Source organism: Carcharodon carcharias, chromosome 10 (genome assembly GCF_017639515.1).
Source record: "Carcharodon carcharias isolate sCarCar2 chromosome 10, sCarCar2.pri, whole genome shotgun sequence".
Classification (NCBI taxonomy): Eukaryota; Metazoa; Chordata; class Chondrichthyes; order Lamniformes; family Lamnidae; genus Carcharodon; species Carcharodon carcharias.
In genome coordinates, this window is record NC_054476.1 from 138,435,083 (window position 1) to 138,456,783 (window position 21,701).

The following is a 21,701-nucleotide window of genomic DNA, read 5'->3' on the forward strand; positions in this document are numbered from 1 at the left end:
CACATTTGTTTAGATAATATCACCAACTTTAACACCTATGTGTTCTTTTGTTCTGTTGTCTGTGACATCTTTTGATGATCTGCTTCTATCACTGCTTGTTTGTCCCTACAACTACACCAACCCCCTCCACTTCTCTCCCCCACCACCAACCACCCCGCGCCCCCCCCCCCCCAACACATCTTAAATCAGCTTATATTTCACCCCTTTCTTGGATTCACTCAGTTCTGTCGAAGGTTCATGAGGACTCGAAACGTTAACTCTTTTCTTCTCCGCCGATGCTGTTGGACCCGCTGAGTTTTTCCAGGTAATTCTGTTTTTGTTTTGGATTTCCAGCATCCGCAGTTTTTTTGTTTTTAGCAACAAACTATAATGGATTTGCACTGATGGTTACAGAAATGCCTGCCTGTCCCCCTAACTGTGGTATCTCCTATAACAACTGCATTTCTATGCTTTCTATTCCCTCCTGTGCAGTCTATTGCCCATTGGTGCCAAGGTCTGGACTGCACTCTTTCAGGTGTCGTCGTTCCCAGTAGTCTTCAATGCTGAGTACTAGTTTGAGAATGCTGCACAGCCCAAAGACTCCTGCACCTTCTGCTCTTTCCCGAGCCCAGTAATGGATACATGTCCCATAGCGTCCCCTACATTGAGTGATGGATACCTGTACCAGTGTCCTGCACACTTAGTACTGGATATCTGTACCAGACTGCCTGGTACTGGATGCTTGTAGAATAGTGCCTGAATACTCAGTACTGGATACTTGCACCACATTGCTCAGCACACTCAGTATTTGATACCTTTTTTATTTGTTCACAGGGTGTGGGTGTCGTTGGCTAGGCCAGCATTTATTGCCCATCCCTAATTGCCCTTATTCAGAGGGCACTTAAGAGTTAGCCACATTATTGCAGATCTGGAGTTACATGTAGGCCAGCGGATTTTTTCCTTCACTAAGGGGATTAGTGAACCAGATGGGTTTCATGGTCATTATTAGGCTTAATTCCAGATATTTTATTGAATTCAAAATCTCTGATATGGTGGGATTTGAACCTGAGTCCCCACAGCATTACCCTGGTTCTCTGGATTACCAGTCCAGTGACAATACCACTACGCCATCGCCTCCCCTGTACCATAGTATCTGCATGTTCATTACTGAATATCTGCAACACATTGCTCAGCACACTCATTACTGGATACCTGTACCAGCGTGCCCCTAAACCCATTACTAGATACCTGTACCATTGGGCCCCCCAAACTCATTACTGGATACCTGTACGATACAGTCCAGCATTGGATGCCTATACTACATCTGACACTTAGTACCGAATGCTGAGGTCCATGATGAGGCAAGATGAAATAGAATAGTTATTTGCAGATAAGATAAATTCTTATTTTACATCAGAAACTAATTCAAATTTTACCTGTTTTAAATTGCTCAATGACAACTTTGTCGTTAGGTCGATATCTTGTTTTGCTTCTGTGAGTGTGCACGCAAAATGCCAACATTCACATCCCTCCATGTAACAGACCTATGAAAAATCAACACATAAATATATAATTCATAAAGGACAAACTCATAGAATCATAGAAATCATGCTATTGCCTGCTCTTCAACTGGAGCTTTTTCTTTGTTCATTCTTGGGATGCGGTAAGCCCAGTGAAGGCTGACATTTATTGCCCATCCCTTGTTACCATGAGAAGGTGATGGAGGGTCCTGAACTTTAGACCATGTGACGCGAGTGCTCCCAGAATGTTTTGAAGAGTCATTCAGACTCTAAACGTTAACTTTCTTTCTCCCCACAGATGCTGTCAGACCTGCTGAGTTTTTTTCCAGCATTTTTGTTTTTGCTCCCAGAATGCTGTTAAGTAGGTCATTCCAGGGTTAAGATTCTGTACAACTGAGTGGTTTCCTAGACTTGCAAGGGCAGTTAAGATGGTGGATAGAAGTCAAGTATAGACCTGAATGAGTAAAGATGCAAGTTTTCTTTCCCAAGGAACATTAATCAGCTAGTTGGATTTTTACAATAATCTGAAAGCCTGATGATCACTGTTACAGTGCATGCTAAAAGAAATTAGAGAAGAGATAGATGAGGCATTTTACATATATATAAACATTAGGGAAGTGAATAGCCTCAAGACTAACGCAGACAGCTAATGTGATTCTTATATATGAAGAGAGATATAAAAAGTCCAAGGGAGTTTGGACTGATTAGCTTCATGCTGGTTGTAGGGAAATTAATGGAATCCTTACTCAAAGATGTAATATAAAAAAATCTAGAAAGTGATAATATAATGAAAAGCATAGATTCCAAAAGCATAGCCAAACATACAGGTATTGAATTCTTTGAAGTAGTAACAGAAAGGTTAAATGGGGATAATGCAATAGAATGTAATATATTTTGATCTCCTCAGTAAATAGATTTACAAATGCAAAGGGTTCTTTGGGTACAGGCATACAAAAAAATTAATAGTAGCAATGCAGTTCTGGTTACCATATTATTAAAAGGCAAACTCGATGGGTCGAATGGCTTTCTTCTGTGCTATGATGACTACATGATCTATGACTAGAGAAGGTACAAAATAGATTTCCTAGAATGATACTAGTATTAAAGCTAAAGGTTATACTGATCAGAAAGAATGAAAACAATTGGAGTTTTTTTTTCTAAAAAAAATGACCATACGGCATCTGAGGACTTCAGGATTATGGAAGAATTTGATCGGGTAGACACGGAGGTGTTGGCCAAAATTCTCCCATTCTCTTTTGTGACAGGCACAAGTGGAGAATCCAGCAGAAGGCAAAAAATCAGAAACCTACCGTCATAAAAACAGATTGCAATTTCCCTGACAGTGTCTGGGAAATTATGTCAGTGTCAAACCTGTTTGGGTGGTGTGCACAAGTCGTACTTCAGTCAGCTGGTAACTTCGAGGTGAGTGGAACATACTTGCCAGAATGCTGCACCAGTCTTGTTGCGATGAACGTCATTCTGCCAAGGTTGTAGAATTGGACTGCTCCTTCTCTTTGCTTTCATTGTCCTGAGGAACACCACTGTGCTGTGGTACTCATGCAGGCCTCCTCTTTCAGAGAATAGCACTTCAACTGGTGGTGGGCTTTGAGACGAAGGTCAGGCTCACGAACACAAGGGAGACAAGAGGAAGGGAAGGCTGTGGATTGGCAGTTAGGGGGAAGGGCAAACACAAGGGAGGCCTTCCTAGAGTGCCCCTTTAATCTCTTGTTGCTGCCAGAGTGAGGAGGAGTCTGCTTAGAAAGAAAGCTCCGTGCGATGACAGCCACTTAAAGCCAATGGCTTCATTATTACTGTTAAAGGGCTACACAGTACTCAGTGGCTACATGTCCAGTCACTAAATCTCAAGTGTAACACATAGGAATGTGGAATTTGGGAATGCAGGTAATAGTGAGGGAGATACAGCTGTTTCATATATGGCATTCCATCAATGAAGGCCTGTCACATATTTACCAGATGTGGCACTCTTACTGGGCCAAAGGGCATCCACTCATTGACCATGAGCAACTTATTAGTTATTAATATGCCACATCAGATTGGAGCACAGAGTTAGGTTGGGTCACCCAACTCACAAACTTTAGCATCCCACGCAGGGCAGGGCTCTATCTGCGATGCCATCTTGATCACCTCGATGTGTGTGCTAGTGTCTCAGGAACAAGGTGCATCAGCCACCTTGCAAGTGGGACAGGAACCGTTACAGTCTCCAAATGTGTCATCCTCTGAGCTTTGCTTTCTTACCCCTTGAATCATTAATGTCTTCAATGTTTCCTTTCAGAGAGAAGACAAAAGCATATGTAGATCCAGGGCTCAATGCTGCCTTTGTCAGGGTCATAATGCAATGGGAGAGGCAGCTCCAGCAGGAGGGACACGGTGAAGTGGAGCCACAGCATGAACAGGAAGGTCAGGAGGAGATGCCCAGACAAGAGTGACTTGCCAGGCCTAGGGTTTATTGTCCAAGAGTCTCCTATTTACAAATGAGAGAGGCAATGCCGTGCATGCCTGCATTTGTCCTGAGATCTGGTACATCACATATGCCACATTCTTCGTGAAGACCTGACGCCACATGGTGTCAGAAGGTATCCCCTGCCAGTGCTTTTGAAACTGACTGCTGCAGTCAATTTCTTGGCCTTTGGTTCTTTCCAAGGATCAACAGGTAATCTATGCTGCATCTCAGTCCACAACACATCAATGCATAAACGAGGTCACAGCAGCCCTTGATAGGAAAGCCCATTCAGGTTTGCTCTGGATGAAGGTAGCCAGGCTGCATGGTTCACTGGTTTTGCTGCCATCTCAGGCTTCCCAAGAGTGCAGGGTGCAATAGACTGCACCCATGTGGCTATATGGGCTCCATGGCAGCAGCCCCTAATGTTTACAAACTGCAAGAGCTATCATTCCATCAATGTACAACTGGTGTGTGATTACTGGAAGCACATGTTGCACACTTGTGCACAGTACCCTGAGAGTTGCCATGACTCCTACATTCTTGAGTTATTCCCGTGTAAGATTTGAAGGACCATTACATCTGCAGGGGTGGCTGCTTAGGGATAAGGGGTGCTCACTGGAACACTGGCTGATGACATCGCTGCATTGCCCTCAGTCACTCCAAGGAGAGGTACAACACTGCTCACAGCTCCACATGCTCCCTTATAGAGCAGACTATAGGGCTTCTGAAGATGTGTTTCAGCTGCCTGGACCACTCAGGTGGCTCATTCCAATACTCTCTCCCATCAGGGTTCCCCACATCATCGCATTGTGCCCTTCATCTCTGTGAACCCCTGCCAGAGGATGACCTGGAGGAGGATGAGAACTCATCTGAGGATGAAGATCTGAAGGCCCAGGAATCTCAGGAGGCTGCTGAGGTTCTGTGAACACAATCACACTGGAGGAAGGAAGACATGGGAGATGTGATATGTTAATCGTTGACAGGTGGCAGAAAGAGTGAAGTCAAGTGAAGGAATATGGCCACATTTCTCCTAGCTCTAAATGCCAGCTTCTTTCAACTTGGGGGATGTCCACCCAGTTGCAGCAAGAACAAGTCTTGCATTCACACTTGCCTCATGAATTGCCAGGTCTTGATCTTTGCTTTGGTCTATGGGGCCCTGTGAGTGAGCTCACTCTGGGAACTGAGAGCCCACTTAGGGACAAGAGCGATGTGGGAGAAGACTTGAAGTCTTCACTGCCATCTAATGATGCCAACACTGTTGTGACTGAGATGTGGACATGCCTGGGGATCTCCTCTTCCTGTGCATGTCTTGTTTTCTGCCACTACCACTGAAGACATGCATGCTGCTAGATTATGAATGCTGATTAGCTGTAGTCCAGCTCCTATTTATTATATTATGTTCTGTGCTGTAAATACTTTGATACCAGTTTTTATACCTCCAGACGTTTTTTAAAACTGAATTCAATTTCTCAACCTGCAATTGTTGGATTTAAACTCAGATTACCTGGATTATTAGTAGTAATATAACTACCCTATCAATATGGTACTCTTAATGCCAATTAGCTACCCTAGCCCTACCCTTTTTACATTCTTCCTTTGCAAATTCTTATCCAATTCCCCTTTAAATTGTATTATAATCTGTCTCTAGCCACTTGTGGTAAAGCGTTAAATAATCTAATGTATGAAATAAATACTCCTAACATCCTGTTGAACTTTTCTGGTGCCATTTTGATACATTGCCAAGCTATAGAAGCAATCTTTCACTATATCCCCCTTCAAATTATTTCATTATCTGAATTGAAGAGGTGGTGAGGTAATCCTGCTGGTTGACCTGCAATCACTCCCTAAACCAACAAAGGTAGGAGCATCTGAACAGTGTAGGTTCCAGTGCTTTGTGCCGTGCAATAGGTCAGGTGGGGATTTCCTGCAATAATCCCCACTGCTGGGGCAGGTTCAGAGTGGAGAAAAATCCCATGGGAGAGGATAGCTCAGATGGTAAAACCATCTGCTGCTCTTATCTGCCCCAACTTCAAGCCCATTCCCTGTACAGGCCATGTATAAACATGGACTTCACCTAATCCTTGCACTCTGATAAGAAGTACAATTAACAACACTCGCAAGATAAAGGTCTCAAACGTTTTGCTATCCCTTAAAAGTAAAACACCTCAATACTTTTCTGGCTGCCTGCATCATAAAAATGTTGCAAAAAATGCCATTAGGCCCAACAAACATGTTTTTTTCAGAGATCAAATAAACCAAACCCTCCTATACCATCTCTCCTTCAATCCCTTCTCCTCCCTTCCTCATTCTACAACCTGCTCCTCCTCTCTGCATGTCATCCCCCTTCCACCAAATCCCTCCATTTCTCCAAAGGATCACCTCTTATATCTCTTGCTTATTGCTTTCTGCTTCAATCTCCTCTCCTGGCAATTTAAACCACCTTCTCCCCAGCTTGGGATGAGCTGCTGTATCTTGACAAGATGCTGATAAGTCAATATTATTCTGTTTGGTTGAATATAGCATATAAAAAGTGTTAGAAAACAATTCAATAAGTACCCATTGATCGGTTCCTTTCTGTGCTGGCTGCATTTCTAAGGTCTTCTGTATTTTCTTACAATGTTTCAAAGTTCCCTGTGAAAAAAACAACAGCCTGTTTAGTTCCAGATACCCAACCAAGTCTGACATCAGTCAATAAAATTAAGAGTGGAATCACAATTACCATTTAAGCAAGGGGAATGAGGAGTTCAAGAAGCAGCGCCAGGTGTGCCTAAAAATGCAGCACCAACCTGGTGAAGCTAGTAGTGTAGTATAAGGGCCTGGCACATAAGGGGTTAACATGGGACTGAGTACAGTACTGCCCACACAGAATACATGACCTGCACTCAAGGGTCAGTGTAGTGTTGGATAGAGCCATGTCTAGAAGCAAGCATAGAGACAGCTCCTGGCTTGGGCCTTTACTGTACCCATGTATATAGTTTCTAGTAGTTAATAAATATTTACTGTTGAACTACCTAAGACTACAAATAAGAATATTTAATAAGACAGACAGAACTACACCCAACACCATACAACACAAAGTACTGCATGCATGCTAAACAGCAGAGGAAGGATAGACACAGCTACGCTATCCAAGAAGCAATGGGTCAGATCAAAGCGCTGAAGTCTTGCCATACGCATTCATGAATGGTGGTAAATAATTAAGTTATCAGAGGACGCTCCACAAATATTCCCATCCTCAAAGATGGTGGAGACCAGCACAACAGTGCAAAAAACAAGGCTGAAGCATTTGCAACAATCTCCAACCAGAAGTGCCCAAGTGGATCCATCTTGGCCTCCTCCGGAGGTCCCTAGCAACACAGATGCCAGTCTTAGTCAATTTGATTCACTCCATGTGACAACACAAAGCAGCTGTAGATACTGGATATGGCATAGGCTACAGGCCCTGACACCAACATCTCAACTGTAGTCCTGAAAATTTGTGCTCCAGAACTAGCTGTTCCACCACAGCTACAGCATTGACATCTACCTGGCAATGTGGAAAATTGCTTCAGTATGTCTTATCCAGAAAAAGCAGGACAAATCTAACCAATTACCATCCCTCTCTCCACTTTCAATCATCAGCAAAATGATGAAAGGTGTTGTTAACAGTGCTATCAAGTGGCACTTACACAGCAACAAACTACTTACCAATATTTAGTTTGGGTACTGCTAGGGCCACATGGCTCCAGCCCTCATTACAGCCTTGCTGAATTTCAGAAGTGAAGTGAGTGGGACTGCCTTTGACAGGAAAGCAGAATTTGATTGTGTGGCATCAAGGAACCTTAACAAAATTGGCTCAATGGAAATCAGAAGGAGATTTCTCCACTAATTGAAGTCAGGCCGATAGGAAGATGGTTGTGCTTATTGAAAACCAATCATTTCAGCCCCAGGACAAGGATGCAGGATTTCCTCAGGATATTTCCTTGGCCCAAACATCTGCAGCTGCTTCAACAGTGACCTTCCCACCAACATAAGGTCAGAAGTGGGGATGTTCACTGATGATTGCATACTTTCAGTATTATTCACAGCACCTCAGATACTGAGGCAGTCCATGCCAGCATGAAACTATCTTGGACAACATTCAGCCTTGGGCTTATATATGACAAGTAATATTTGCGCCACACAAATGCCAAGCAACGACCATCACCAATAAGAGAGAATCCAACCATTGTTATATTCAATAGCATTACTGTAAGGGTGAGAGTTAAGGGTGAGGATTGACACATGGAATTGTGATATAGTAGCCATCACTGAGACGTGGGAGGGGCAGGATTGGCAGCTCAACATTCAGGGATATAGAATCTTCATGCGAGGCAGGGGAGGGGGTAAAAGAGGAGGAAGCATTGCATTATTAGTTAAGGGGTCAGTTACTGCAGTATGGAGAGATGATATCTTGGAGGGGGCATCGAATGAAGATTTGCGGGTAGAGCTTAGGAATAAAAAAGGGGCAGCCACATTGTTAGGTGTTTATTATAGACCCCCAGATAGTCAGCAGGAAATTGAGGAGCAAATATGCGCGCATTTTGCAGAGGTATGTAAAAACAATAACAATAGGGTAATTACATTAGGTGATTTCAACTTTCCAAACATTAATTGGGATAGACATAGTGTTAAGGGCTTGGATGGAGTGGATTTCTTGAAATGTGTACAGGAGAACTTTTTAGGTCAATATGTAGAGGGTCCAACAAGGGACAGCACAGTGCTGGACCTAATTCTGCGGAATGAAGCCAGACAGGTGGCTAAGGTAGTGGTGGGGGAGCATTTTAGTGATAGTGACCTCAACATGGTCCAATTTAAGCTTGTTATGGACAAAGAAATAGACAAGTTGCAAAAAAATAGTTTTGGATTGGGGGAGAGTGGATTTTAGTAAAATAAGGCAGGATCTGGCCAAGGTAGACTGGGAACAGCTACTTGTGGGGAAAGCTACAGAAGAGCAGTGGGGGGTGTTCAAAAAGGAAATGGGGAGGGTACAGTCTCAACCTGTTCTCTCCAGGGTGATAGGAAGGAGTAACAAGCCCAGAGAACCATGGATGACCAGAGATATTCAGGTTACGATGAGAGGCTTTTAGCAGGTACAAGGGAAGCAAATTAGCAGGGGCATTAGTGGAGTACAGAAAGTGGAGGGTGGAGCTTAAGAAAGCAATTAGGAGAACAAAGAGGCAATATGAGAATGCTCTGGCTGGTAAAAGTAGGGAAAATCCTAAGATATTCTATAAGTAGATCAACGGGAAGAGGATAACCAGGGAAACGGTAGGGCCCATAATGGACCAAGGGGGAAATCTATGGGTGGAGCCAGAGGACATTGGTAGAGCGTTGAATGAATATTTCACATCCGTCTTCACCCAAGAGAACGAGGATGAAGTTATCGAACTCGGGGAGAGACTGCAAAGTTCTTAATCAAATTGATATAGGGAGTGACAAGGTATTGGAGGTGTTGGCAGGCTTAAAAGTGGACAAATCTCCAGGTCTGGATGGTTTGTGTCCCAGACTGCTGAGGGAGGCAACGGAGGAGATCGCAGGAGCTCTGACCCAAATTTTTAATTCCTTTCTGGCTACGGGGGGGATGCCAGAGGATTGGAGAACAGCTAATGTGGTTCCACTATTTAAGAAGGGTTGTAGAGATAAGCCAGGGAACTACAGGCCAGTGAGTCTCATGTCAGTTGTAGGGGAACTATTGGAGAAAATTCTGAAGGAGAGAATTGATCTCCGCTTGGAGAGGCAAGGTTTGATCAGGGATGGTTGGCATAGCTTTTTGTCAGAGGGAGGTCATGCTTAACAAATTGGTTTGAATTTTTTGAGGAGGTGACCAGGTGTGTAGATGTGGGTAGTGCAGTTAATGTAGTTTATATGGATTTCAGCAAAGCCTTTGATAAGGTCCCACATGGGAGACTTATAAAGAAGGCAAATGCACATGAGATACAGGGTAATTTGATAAAGTAGATTCAAAATTGGCTTACTTGTAGGAGACAAAGGGTGATGACAGAAGGATGCTTTAGTAACTGGAAGTCAGTGTCCAGTGGCGTACCACAGGGATCTGTGCTGGGTCCCCTATTATTCGCCATTTATATAAACGACATAGATGACTACCCTATGTGGAGGGTAGGATTAGTAAATTTGCGGATGACAATGATTGGCCAGGTGAATAACAGTGAGGCTGAGTGTCTTGGGCTATAGGAAGATATAGATGGGATGGTCAAATGGGCAGATGGAATTTAACCCTGAAAAGTGTGAGGTGATACATTTTGGAAGGAATAATTTGACAAGGATGTATTCAATGAACGGCATGACACTAGGAAGTTCTGAGGAACAAAGGGACCTTGGCATGTGTGTCTGAAGGCGGAGAAGCATGTTAGTGGGGTGGTGAAAAAGGCATATGGGACACTTGCTTTTATCAATCGAGGCATAGATTACAAAAGTAGGGAGGTCATGTTGGAGTTGTATAGAACATTGGTGAGGCCACAGCTGGAGTACTGTGTGCAGTTCTGGTCACCACATTATAGGAAGGATGTGATTGCACTGGAGGGGGTGCAGAGGAGATTCACCAGGATGTTGCCTGGGATGAAACATTTAAGTTATGAAGAGAGGTTGGATAGACTTGGATTGTTTGCGTTGGAGCAGAGAAGACTGAGGTGCGACCTGATCAAGGTGTACAAGGTTATGAGGGGCATGGACAGGGTGGATAGGGAGCAGCTTTTCCCCTTCGTTGAAGGTTCAGTCATAAGGGGACATAAGCTCAAGGCGAGGGGCAGGAGGTTTAGTGGAGATGTGAGGAAAAACTTTTTTACCCAGAGGATGGTGATGGTCTGGAATGCACTGCCCGGGAGGTTGATGGAGGCGGGTTGCCTCACATCCTTTAAAAATTACCTGGATGAGCACTTGGCACGTCATAACATTCAAGGCTATGGGCCAAGTGCTGGTATATGGGATTAGGTAGGTAGGTCAGATGTTTCTCACGTGTTGGTGCAGACTCGATGGGCTGAAGGGCCTCCTTTGCATTGTGATTTTCTGTGATTCTGGGACTTGATGGAGCAGCAGGTTTGGTGAAGAAAAAGCTTCACTTTATTAAGGAGACATGTAGATGTGCCTGTACACTAGACGCGATCTCTCCATCGGAAGCCCTGCCCACAGGATTACCCGTGCAATAAGCTTATTGATTGAAGCCTCCGTAATCGCATGACATGATAAGTGATTGACAGGAGGGTAGGACAACACATCTAGTTTCTACACTTCCTCCCCTTTTAAGTTTCCCACATTTACAATAAAAACATGTCAGAAAATCCAGCAAACGTTTGTACTGTCTCTGGTGATTACAAATCAAGTTGTTGAGGAGCTGAAACAGGCAACTTCTGGTATTGCTGGCAAAGGGAACAATGTTTAACTATGCTCTCGATGTCACTGTCTATTCTTGGCCACCAGACGTAGCTGTGTGCCAGCATCTTCCTCTTCGTTATACCTAGGTGTACACTGTGGAACTTTGCAAAGAGAGTGACTCTCTATCCTGTGATGGGAACACGACTCGAACCCCACAGCAAAATTCCATCTTAACAATTCAGTTCAGTATTTCTGGAATAAAATGCTCGTAAGTCATCAGACACAAGTGTTCTTGGCCATCTTTGTAAAACAAAGTCTTTGACTTTTGACAGTATTGGGTCTCTGTTCATCCAATTCTTGATTGTTTGCCACATACAGGTGATGAATCTAAGAAATTTAATAATAACTCTAACTCTTGTGGAACAGATGTATTAACAAGACTGCCCAGTAACGGAAGACGACTAAGTACATTTGCGTTGGCTATATGTGAGCCAGGGCGGTACATGAATGTGTACTCGTAGGGTGATATTGTCAAAGTCCAACGTTGGATTCTTGCTGAAGCTATTGGCGGAATAGTTTTCTCTTCATTGAACAAACCTATCAGTGGCTTATGGTCAGACACACAGACACACAGACACAATTGCAAAACGTCACCCTTGTAGGTACTGGTGAAACTTCTTGACAGCAAATACAACCGACAATTTTTTTTTCCCAACTGGGAGTGGCCTTTTTCAGTTTGGGAAAGTGTGGTAATCTGAATTGCAATACACCTTTAAGATAATGTGAGCAGATTGACCACATGATTGTATTACCCAATTGCTGTGTAGCATGGGCTACAATGGTAAGTAGTGTAGAATAGGATCTGGTTTGAGAAGCACACACGTGTTAATGCTCTGTGACTTGTGTTAATAAACAGGATGCGCCTCATCTTACATTGGTCTCTATGTCTGCAGTATCTTGTTTACCAGCTCACCCACCAGTAGATAGGCGTATAGCCGTGTTCACAAACAAAGCGACCCGACAGAAAGAACATAACTGGCGACAAGGCAAAACATGACCAGTCGTCGACACCAAAGAAATTTAGCAGAAGTAAATCAGCCGTACATAGCAAGGCAATTGTGAGTACAGCCTTCATCATAGTCATCAAAGTTATCTCCTTCCAGTATACCACAGTTGGCAGTATTGAACTGTTTGATCAGACCACCGATGACTGGTCACATTATACTTCTTTTCGGCCAATGACATATCGGGGGAGAAGAAGCGAGCGGTCCTGTGATCGAAGTGTGGCAGTAAAACACATGGCCGAATTCATCGTCTAATGGCACCCAACGCCCCAAATTCCAAGAGCTTTGATGAGTTGATAAATGTTATGAAAAGCCATTTCCAGCCAAAACCCTCAGTAACAACGCAGCGTTTTAAATTCAATTTGAGGTGTTGTACCCCTGGAGAAACTGTCGCTTGCTATGTAGCAGCCTTAAAGCAACTGACAGAGCACTGAGTTTGGGATGTTGATAAACAACATGTTAAGAGACTGATTAGTGTGTGGGATTAACGAAGTTGCCATTCAAAAAAGGTTGTTGTCAGAAACTAACTTAGACTTTAGCAAGGCGCTGGAGTCGGCGCTCACAATGGAGAGCGCAGTCAGGGATTCAGAATCAATCAAGGGAGCTCAAAATGGCGCTGTCCTTCATGTCGGGAGGTAAGCACCGGTTAGAAATGATGCAAAAGTGCTGGGCTCCATGGAAAGGCGGGAAACAGCCACCATTAACAGACCAGCAATGTTTTAACAGAGAAAACCCACAATAATAAACAGCAGAAATTGAACCAAACAGCCTGAAAGTGAACGTCAATTTAAAAGAATCGAGTGTTTCTACTGCCAGTGTAATGTGTACATTATGCAATATTGTAAAGGCAGATTAAGACAAGATCAAGCTTTAAACAAAAAAGCAGAAATCGTGAAATCCACATAATAGAGGAACCAGAAGAAATAGAGTCAGATATTTACTCACTACACAACTTTTACTTCAAGGTTTGCCCCATGTGGTGGTTTATCTCAATGATGTCCTAGTAACAGGACTAACTGATGAAGAGCACCTGGCTAATCTGGAAGAGGTATTGAAGCATTTCTCACAAGCAGGAGTACGTTCGAAAATAGAAAAATGTATCTTCCTAACAAAAGAAGAGGTTTATCTGGGTCATGGTGAAGTCCCTGCGAGTCGACCCTCAGCAGAAGACAAGGTGAGAGCTATTTGCGAGGCACCAGCACTGAAAAATGCCATAGAACGCAAGTCCTTCTTGGGAATGATTAACTATTCTGGTCATTTTCTCTCAAATTTGTCAACAGTAGTGGCTCCACTATACGGGTTACTCAAGAAAAACCACAGGTGGACTTGGCAAAGTCCACAACAACAGACTTTTATGACAGTAAAGCAGTTACTACATTCCTCGGCCCTGTTGGTACATTCTGACCCAAAGAAAGAATTAATTTTGACCTGCGATGCATCCCCTTATGGAGTAGAGGCGGATGGCTCCCAATGGCCCATTGGTTACGTCTCAAGAACACTCAGTGTTGCAGAACGAAGATACTCACAAATAGAAAAAGAAGGCTTATCCATTGTATTTGCCGTTAAGAAGTTCCACCAATATGTCCATGGTCACCACTTCACCATTGTATTCGATCACAGCCCACTACTAGGTTTGTTTGGGGAAGATAAGGCAATACCCTCAATTGCCTCTGCACACATCCAAAGGTGGGCACTGATTCTAGCTGCTTAAGAGTATACTTTTATCCACTGGCCGGGAAGCCATATTGCAAATGCCGATGCACTGAGCCAATTGCCTCTAAAAGACAGCAATGTGAATGTCGCAATTCCTTAGGAACTTGTCTTGTTATTAAACTTTCTGGATTAGTCACCAGTACATGCCAAACAAATAAGAGAGTGGACAGACCGTGATCCAGTTTTGTCTCATGTAAGGGATGGTCTAACGAGCCAAAGTCTGATGAAATGAAGCCCTATTTTAATATGGAATACAAGCTCACCTGCCAGGATGGCATCTTGCCGTGGGGAGAGACAGTCACAGGCTCCCACCCTGTGACTCCCATTCTGCACGCACTCACCTGTCGCCTGGGTTCCCCAGCGATCATAGGCCTCTTTCTGGGTGTATTACTAGCAGCTAGCACCACTCTCTGGTGGCGCCCTCTGCAATGCACAGCTGCCAGTCTTTGATTGACTGGCAATTCTCGGTGGGGTGCTGGGGCTGGGCAGGGGGCAGGATATCCGCCTCCAGGGTTCTTGATCCCAGGCAAGGCCTGCTGTGTACACTTCAGTGCCTGACAGGTACTTAATTTAGCAGGCCTTTTTAACGGGAGGCAAAGCAGGGCTCTCGCCAGCTCTCCAGCCAGCGGGCAAGACCCTGTCACCTGTATTAAATAGCATCCTATGATTTTGTGAGTATGACAATGTCAGGCTGTTGCTTGAGTAGTATGTGGGACAAGTCTCAGGTGTTAGCGAGGAATATTTTGCAGGGTCATCTGGGCTGTGTGTGCCTTTTAACTGCCTGAATCCAATCCATAGATTGGCGTTGGCTAATCCAAATGGTTTTATTTTCTTTTATAGCTATTTGAAATAGCCTAGCAAACCATATCAGAGGGCAGTTAAGAATGAACCACATTGCTGTGGGTCTGGGGTCACATATAGGCTGGACTATGTAAGGCCAGCAGGTTTCCTTCTCAAAATGACAGTGATGAACCAGTTCAGTTTTTACAACAATCCATTAGTTTTTTGTCACCATTACTAATACTAGCTTTTCAATTCCAGATTTATTTAATTATAAATTTCCATTTGAAATCATATCACTAGATCATTAGCCCAGGCCTTTGAATTTCTAGTCAATAACATAACTACATTGTTACAGAATCAGCTCAGTAATAGTATTCATACCCATAATACTGGAGTCAGTTCAGGTCTTGTACTGATACTCTAGCCAGGATATTGAGAGCGGGGGGCGGGGCCCACTCGCCAACGTGTAAAATGACGCAGGATGACGTTGGGCAGAACTCCCGACATCACCCCACAACATTTCAATTTTCAGGTCAGTGGGGGCGCAGCCGAATCAGCTGTGCACCCGCTGACCTGTCAACGGCCTATTGAGGCCATTTAAAAACTAATTCAAGTAATTAATGGACTCACCCGTCCAACCTCAAGGTTGGCAGGCAGGCTGGGAGCCCTGGTGGGATTCAGAAAAAGCATGGAACCTCATCCACGGGCGGAATGAGGTTTCATGAGGGTTTTTAAAAATTTAATAAAAGTTTGATTAAAAGTGATGGACATGTCCCAACTCATGTGACAGTGTCACATGAGGAGGCATGTCAGAGAAATTTTATTTTTGTACATTGACCATTTTTAAATTTGGCACCGATCTCCCTGAGCCAGCGCTTAGCCTCAGGGAGATGAGTGCACTCATTTGCGCGCATGTGCAAAAGAGCGCACTCTCAGCTGAGAGAATCCCCTCCCCCCTGCCCACACAGGGAGTGCATAGCGCCTCCTGGTGGATGTCATGCTGGGCAGGCCTTAATTGGCCAATCCATGTAAAATGGTGGCATGCTCCCAATTGGAGGTGCCAATCAGAGGCGCGCCTGCATGTGCCAGCTCTTGCATTTCCCCCCAACAGGGGGGAAATTCTTCCCTCTGATACTAGAGCTTGTACAGACGTTGTATCCACACCCCTGATATTGAAACTTGTACAGGTCTGGTACTGGTCAACCTTTTAATGGTATTGATGGCAATATAGTATTTAACTGTTTCTTGTTATAAGTGTCTGTAAATGGGTCATTTTGACATTGCTGAAAGTGTTAGATAAATTAAATCAGATTAAATTCGGTATTACCTGTTGCAGCGTGAGTATTTGCCGGTTCTGTATTTTCACTGGAATTGACACTGTTAGATTTACCGAAGCATTGTAAGGGTTGTCCATGTTGACCTGTGACAGAAGCACACAAGAGTTTGCATTCTATTGAAGAAAGGTAGTTAGTATCCTGGAAACATTGAGAATTACATAGGATACACTGCACAGAAAGAAGTCTTTTGGTCCAACCAGTCCAAGCCAGCATTCATGTTCCGCTTGAGCTTCTTTCCATTCTTCCCCATCTAAATTTATCATAGCCCTCTATTCCCTTTTCCCTCATTAGCTTCTCTGGCTTCCCCTTAAATACATCTATACAATTAGAGCCACTTTTCATAATAAAGTTAAAATAATAGAATCATATAGCACCAAAGGCAGCAATTTGGCCCATCGTGTCTGTGCCAGTTCTTTGAATATTTGAATTAATCCCATTCCCTTACTTTTTCTCCATGGGCCTGCATTTTCCCCCCTTTTTAAGTATTTATCCAATTCCCTTTTGAATGTTATTATTGAATCTGTTTCCACCACCACCCTTTGAGAAAATGCATTCCAGATCACAACAATTCGCTAAGTTAAAAAAATGTCTTCATCCCCCTCCTGATTTTATGCCAATTCTTTTGAACCCAAAGCTTCTGGGTTTTCAACTCTTCTGTCCATGGAATAGTTTCCCCTATCTACTCAATCAAAATCATTCATAATATTGAACACTAATTAGCTGAAATTTATTAAGTTTCCCCTTAACTTCCTCTGCTCTAATGAGAAATATCCCAGCTTGTGTAGTCTCTCCGTATAACTGACGTCCCACATTGCTGGTACTATTCTAATAATTCTCTTCTACACCCTCTACAAGGCTTTGACATTCTTCCTAAAGTGTGGAGCCAGAATTGAACGCAATACTCCAGCTGAGGCCAAACCAGAATTTTATAAATTTTTAGCATCACTTCCTTGGTTTGTACTTTATGTTTGTACTCTTTATAAAGCCAAGGACACTGTATTAACAGCCTTCCCAACTTGTCCTGTTACTTTTAAAGATTTGGATATGTACACCCCTGAATATCTCTGTTCCTGTGCCTCCTTTAAAATTGTACCATTTAGTTCACAATGCCTCTCCTAATTCTTCCCATCAAAATGCTTCATTTCACACATCTCTGCAATAAATTTCATCTGCCAAGCATCTGCCCATTTCATCAGTTTGTCAGTCTTCCACAGTCTGTTACTATCCTCATTGTTTACTACACTTCCTGTTGCTAATGTGTTAACCCAGGGTTAACTCCTTTCTACCCAAGGAGTCACAATAAAACTTTTATTCAGACCTGTCTGTCTGAGTGCATTGTCCCTGTGTTTTTCATGACATTTCTGCAAGATGTGATGAAAGTATTTAGCTCTGGCAGTAAAGCTAAGTTTTAAAACTACTGATATGAAATGAATGAAAGTTGCCGTAGTCCCAAAAGACCATAGGCTGCTCTCTCATTATTGAGACTGCTGGTGGCGAATTTCACCTGAGGGTCACCACACCTCAGGCAGGGGACGAGGTTGAGAAGGATTCATGGTTGACCTCAGCCGGCACAGAAATTGAACCCAGGCTGTTGGCGTTACTCTGCACCGCAAACTAGCCATCCAGCCAAAATGACATTTCTAGTGTAGAAAACGTTTTTGAAAAAGTGTTCTTGGGATGTGGGCAATGCTGGTAATTCAGTGCTTATTGCACATGCTTATTTACCTTCAGGGCACAGTGTTAACCACACCCCGGCCTAGCAGGGGATCCCCTGAGGGACATTAGTGAGCCAGCAGGGTTTTTACAGTAAACCATCTTCTTACATGGTGAATTTCATAACACCTGGGGGCAGAATTTTCCCGTCAGCGATTTGGGGGTGTGGGGCCTACTCGCTGACAGGAAAATGATGGGGGATGATGTCGGGAGGAACCCCCAACATCATCCCGGTCCGTTTAAATATTGAGGAAGGCGGGTGGACAGCAAAATCAGCTGTCTGCCCACCGATCTGTCAACGGCCAATTAAGGCCAATGACAGGATAATTAAGCTTGTTAAATGCCCTGCCCGTCCTACCTTAAGGTTGGCGGGCAGGCCAGGAGCCCCAGCGGGCTTCTGATAATACATGAAACCTCATCCCACTGGCGGGATGAGGTTTCATGTCCGTTTTTAAAAACTTCAATAAAGTTTCAGTGCTTCTTATTAACATGTTCCATCTTTTGTGACATTGTCACATGAGGGGAACATGTTAATAATTTTAATATTTTTCTATTTTTAAAGATTTTTATACTGTCAGTAATCTCCCTGAGACAGCACTTAGTCTCAGGGAGATGTGCGCTCCTTTGCACACATGTGCAAATGAGCGCACTTTGACAGATGGTGAATCCCTCCACCCCCCGCACAGGAAGCTTCCTGTCAGGCAGGCCGCTGGCCGGGCCTTAATTGGCCTGCCCACTCAAAATGGCGGCGGGCCCCGTTTCGGCGGCGGAGTTCGGCTGCCCGCCCGCCGATCAAGGTAAAAATTCTGGCCCGGGTGATTTTAGTTCAATTTCACAGCTTCTTTCTGGATTCTTTGCCCAGAACTATAATAACTATATGTTACCCTAACACTAACCATAACCCTAGCTAGCCCTAAAAAAAGTCCAGAACCACTGGGTTAGCCCTCAACCATACTATTGCCAAATTCAGCATATCAGCATACCCTTTAACACTCAGCATTGTTAAACTGTGCCAATGTTTGTTGAATGAATTTAACTGAGCTATCACTGAGGAAAATTTGTATATTTTACCTGTTTGGATGTAACAATAAAACTTGGCACTCTGCAGTGAATCTGAATTATTCTAACAAAGCTGCGATTGTATATGAACAATTAATCACAGGTAAACATAGCACACCATACCTGGAAATTAATCTTTACAGTCTCATCCACATCATTGCTGATGTCAATTTTAGTTATTTGATTTCTGTAATAAAGTAAACACTTTGATTAATTAGGAATACTTCTTACATTAATGTTCTTTACAGATAGCAGCCTGACTAACAGAAAAACATACACTGATGATCTCTTTTATTCATTGCTGGGAACTGAGAGTCACTGGTAAAGCCAGAATTTATTGTCTATTCCTAAAAGCCCTTGAGAAGGTGGTGGTGAATTGTATTCTTGAACCACTGCAGTCCTTGTGATGTAAATACACCCACAGAGCAGAATCTTCTGTTCTAGAGTCTAAGTCTGGTGGCAGAAGCGGAGGTCAGAGTGACATCCGCTGCAGAGTGGGGTGGCTGAACATGCGAGATCTTGCGCTGTTCAGCTAATTAATTATGTATCTCATTGAATCTCGTGGCGGGGCAGACAGGAGGTTGCCTGCTCCACCGTCACCTCATATTTAAATGGCACCTGGACAACTGTTCACTCACTGAAGGCCAGGACCTCCAGATCGCATAAATAAAATGTCCAGGAGAAAACAGCAAACTTCAGCCCGACAGTTCAGCGATGCCTTCCTGGAGAAGGAGGAAAAGCAGGATTACTCTTTCTGAGGGATGAGAACAGGAGGCCCTCCTGCCTGACCACGCTGGTCTGGGAGGAGGTCGCCAGGGATGTGAGCGCCCTTGGGGTCCAAAGAAAGACTGCCCTGCAGTGCAGGAAATGGATGAATGATCTGCTGCGCTCTGCCAGAGTAAGTCAAACTTACACCGTCATAAGAACATCAGTCAGTCTGAGGGTTACAGTCTACAGGGATGTCACGCACAATCAGCACAATCCACATTCAGTGACAGAGAGACAGAGGCAGAGATGCAGAGCTGACAAGGGAGGACACTGATGGTGCCTGGGCATAAGGCGAGATCGGCCCCAACAACCCAGTGAGGAAGCATCCATTACACAGCGACAACATATAGACAATGACTGTGAGTGATCTGTAATGTATGACCCTGCGTAATTAATTCTCTCTTCCCTTCGTCCCAGGTACCAGCAAGAACAGAGGGAGGACATCGTCCTCCACAAGAGGAAGCACCAGCCCCCTTCAGAGGGGGAAGAGGGTCCCACATCTGTACAGCCGTCCCTGCGTTTATTTACAACCTCCACCAATGCAGATGCACACACCTCAGTGGGACCTAGTTCTGGAGTAGGCTCGGGTTCACAATCTGCTGATCACTTCATAGACACGGGTCCACAGCAGGCGAAGGCAGCGACAGCCAAGGTACCTGGCACTTGGACGACTGCTGGAGACCAGGTCCTTACTGAGTCTGAATCCGACGACGAGCCTCAGCAATCAGTCCTAGGACACAAGTTGGAGATGCATAGAGAGGCAGAGTTTCAGAGGCTGTAAGCCAAATGGGATGAACAATGGAGGAGTCTGTCCACATTCTCCCTGATGTCGTGGCTCCGGCATGCAAGCGCACCAAAGTCTCTATGGGAAGGGTGGCAGTCGCCATAGAGACCCAGATCCAGCAGAAGACACAGTTTCTGCCGGATTTACATTCAGATTTGCACTCCGTCCCTCTGGCCATGGGTACATTCCGGCAGTGGCTAGGCGAGAGGGGGGCAGGGTGCCCCTTCTCCTCAAGGAGTCAGGGTGGAGCCATCAGATACCCAAAGAGAGAAGGAGCACCAGTCAGACACCCCCAGGACATCCGCCCAGGACACTTCAAGGGCCCTGCCACTCCAACTCCCGTCTGCCAGTGTCCCCTCCTTCTCCAGCAGATCAGGCCATGGGAGGTGCACCTGCCCCAAAGCATGAGACCCTTAGCAGGCCAGAGTCCTCCATGCCTCAGGCCTCTAGAAGACACTTGCTGAAATCATCTCAGAACAAGGCATAGCAGTTAGCAGTCTGCCTCCATCTCTGCTGTAAGGGCTGCACCTAGACATAGTGGTAGGGTTAGAAAATTAAAAAGTATTGAATGCACACTGGTGGCACAGGTGTTCACTCATTCTATATACTTTGCACATTTGTAAATACGTTCTAGTTTATTCCTTCTCCAAGTGTCATGGATTTAACTGATATTCAAGTGTTGCAATGTTCCATGTGCATTCAGGGGCAAAACATGCTCCCCCTCAAAGACCTCCCACCTGTAACTTCAGTTGCATTGATTTCCACATGATTTCACCACAGTGAGTAGCCTTTATGTTCACACCTGCACCATCAGCAAAGGCACAATGTCACCATGATGGCTGGCCAATACACCCCAGGCAGATATCATTTTGGTGCAGGAGAATCGCTCAACAGGCTTATTAATTATTCTGTTGTTGTCACGCTGATCTCTGGTTTTTGTGGATGGCAAAAATAGTTCTTGCTACTAACGATGCCATTGTTTCCCCAATGTGTCGCTTGCAATGGCATTTACTTTATGAGGGTGAGCATTTGGAAAAAAGCAGTATCACACGTCAAACACCTCAGGCTTCCATGCCTTCCTGCGGCTTGTGATCGTCCCCGCATTTAAGGCTGAATGTCCTTCCATGCCTATTCCTGAGATGTTTATGCTGAGAATGATGATGTTGTAGT

General features: G+C 44.3%; 1 protein-coding gene across 2 annotated transcripts in view; it reads right to left on the reverse strand.

Moving 5' to 3' along the window:
- LOC121282961 (integrin alpha-E-like) overlaps window positions 1-21,701 on the reverse strand; it is a 312,306-nt gene that overhangs the window by 32,293 nt on the left and 258,312 nt on the right. For both annotated transcript variants that reach the window (XM_041196807.1, XM_041196806.1), the window contains exons 32-35: window positions 19,103-19,166; window positions 16,198-16,290; window positions 6,517-6,591; window positions 1,416-1,523 (exon numbers count right to left, since the gene is read on the reverse strand). In XM_041196807.1, coding sequence (XP_041052741.1) covers window positions 1,416-1,523; window positions 6,517-6,591; window positions 16,198-16,290; window positions 19,103-19,166 — 340 coding nt within the window. The remainder of the gene's footprint in view (window positions 1-1,415; window positions 1,524-6,516; window positions 6,592-16,197; window positions 16,291-19,102; window positions 19,167-21,701) is intronic.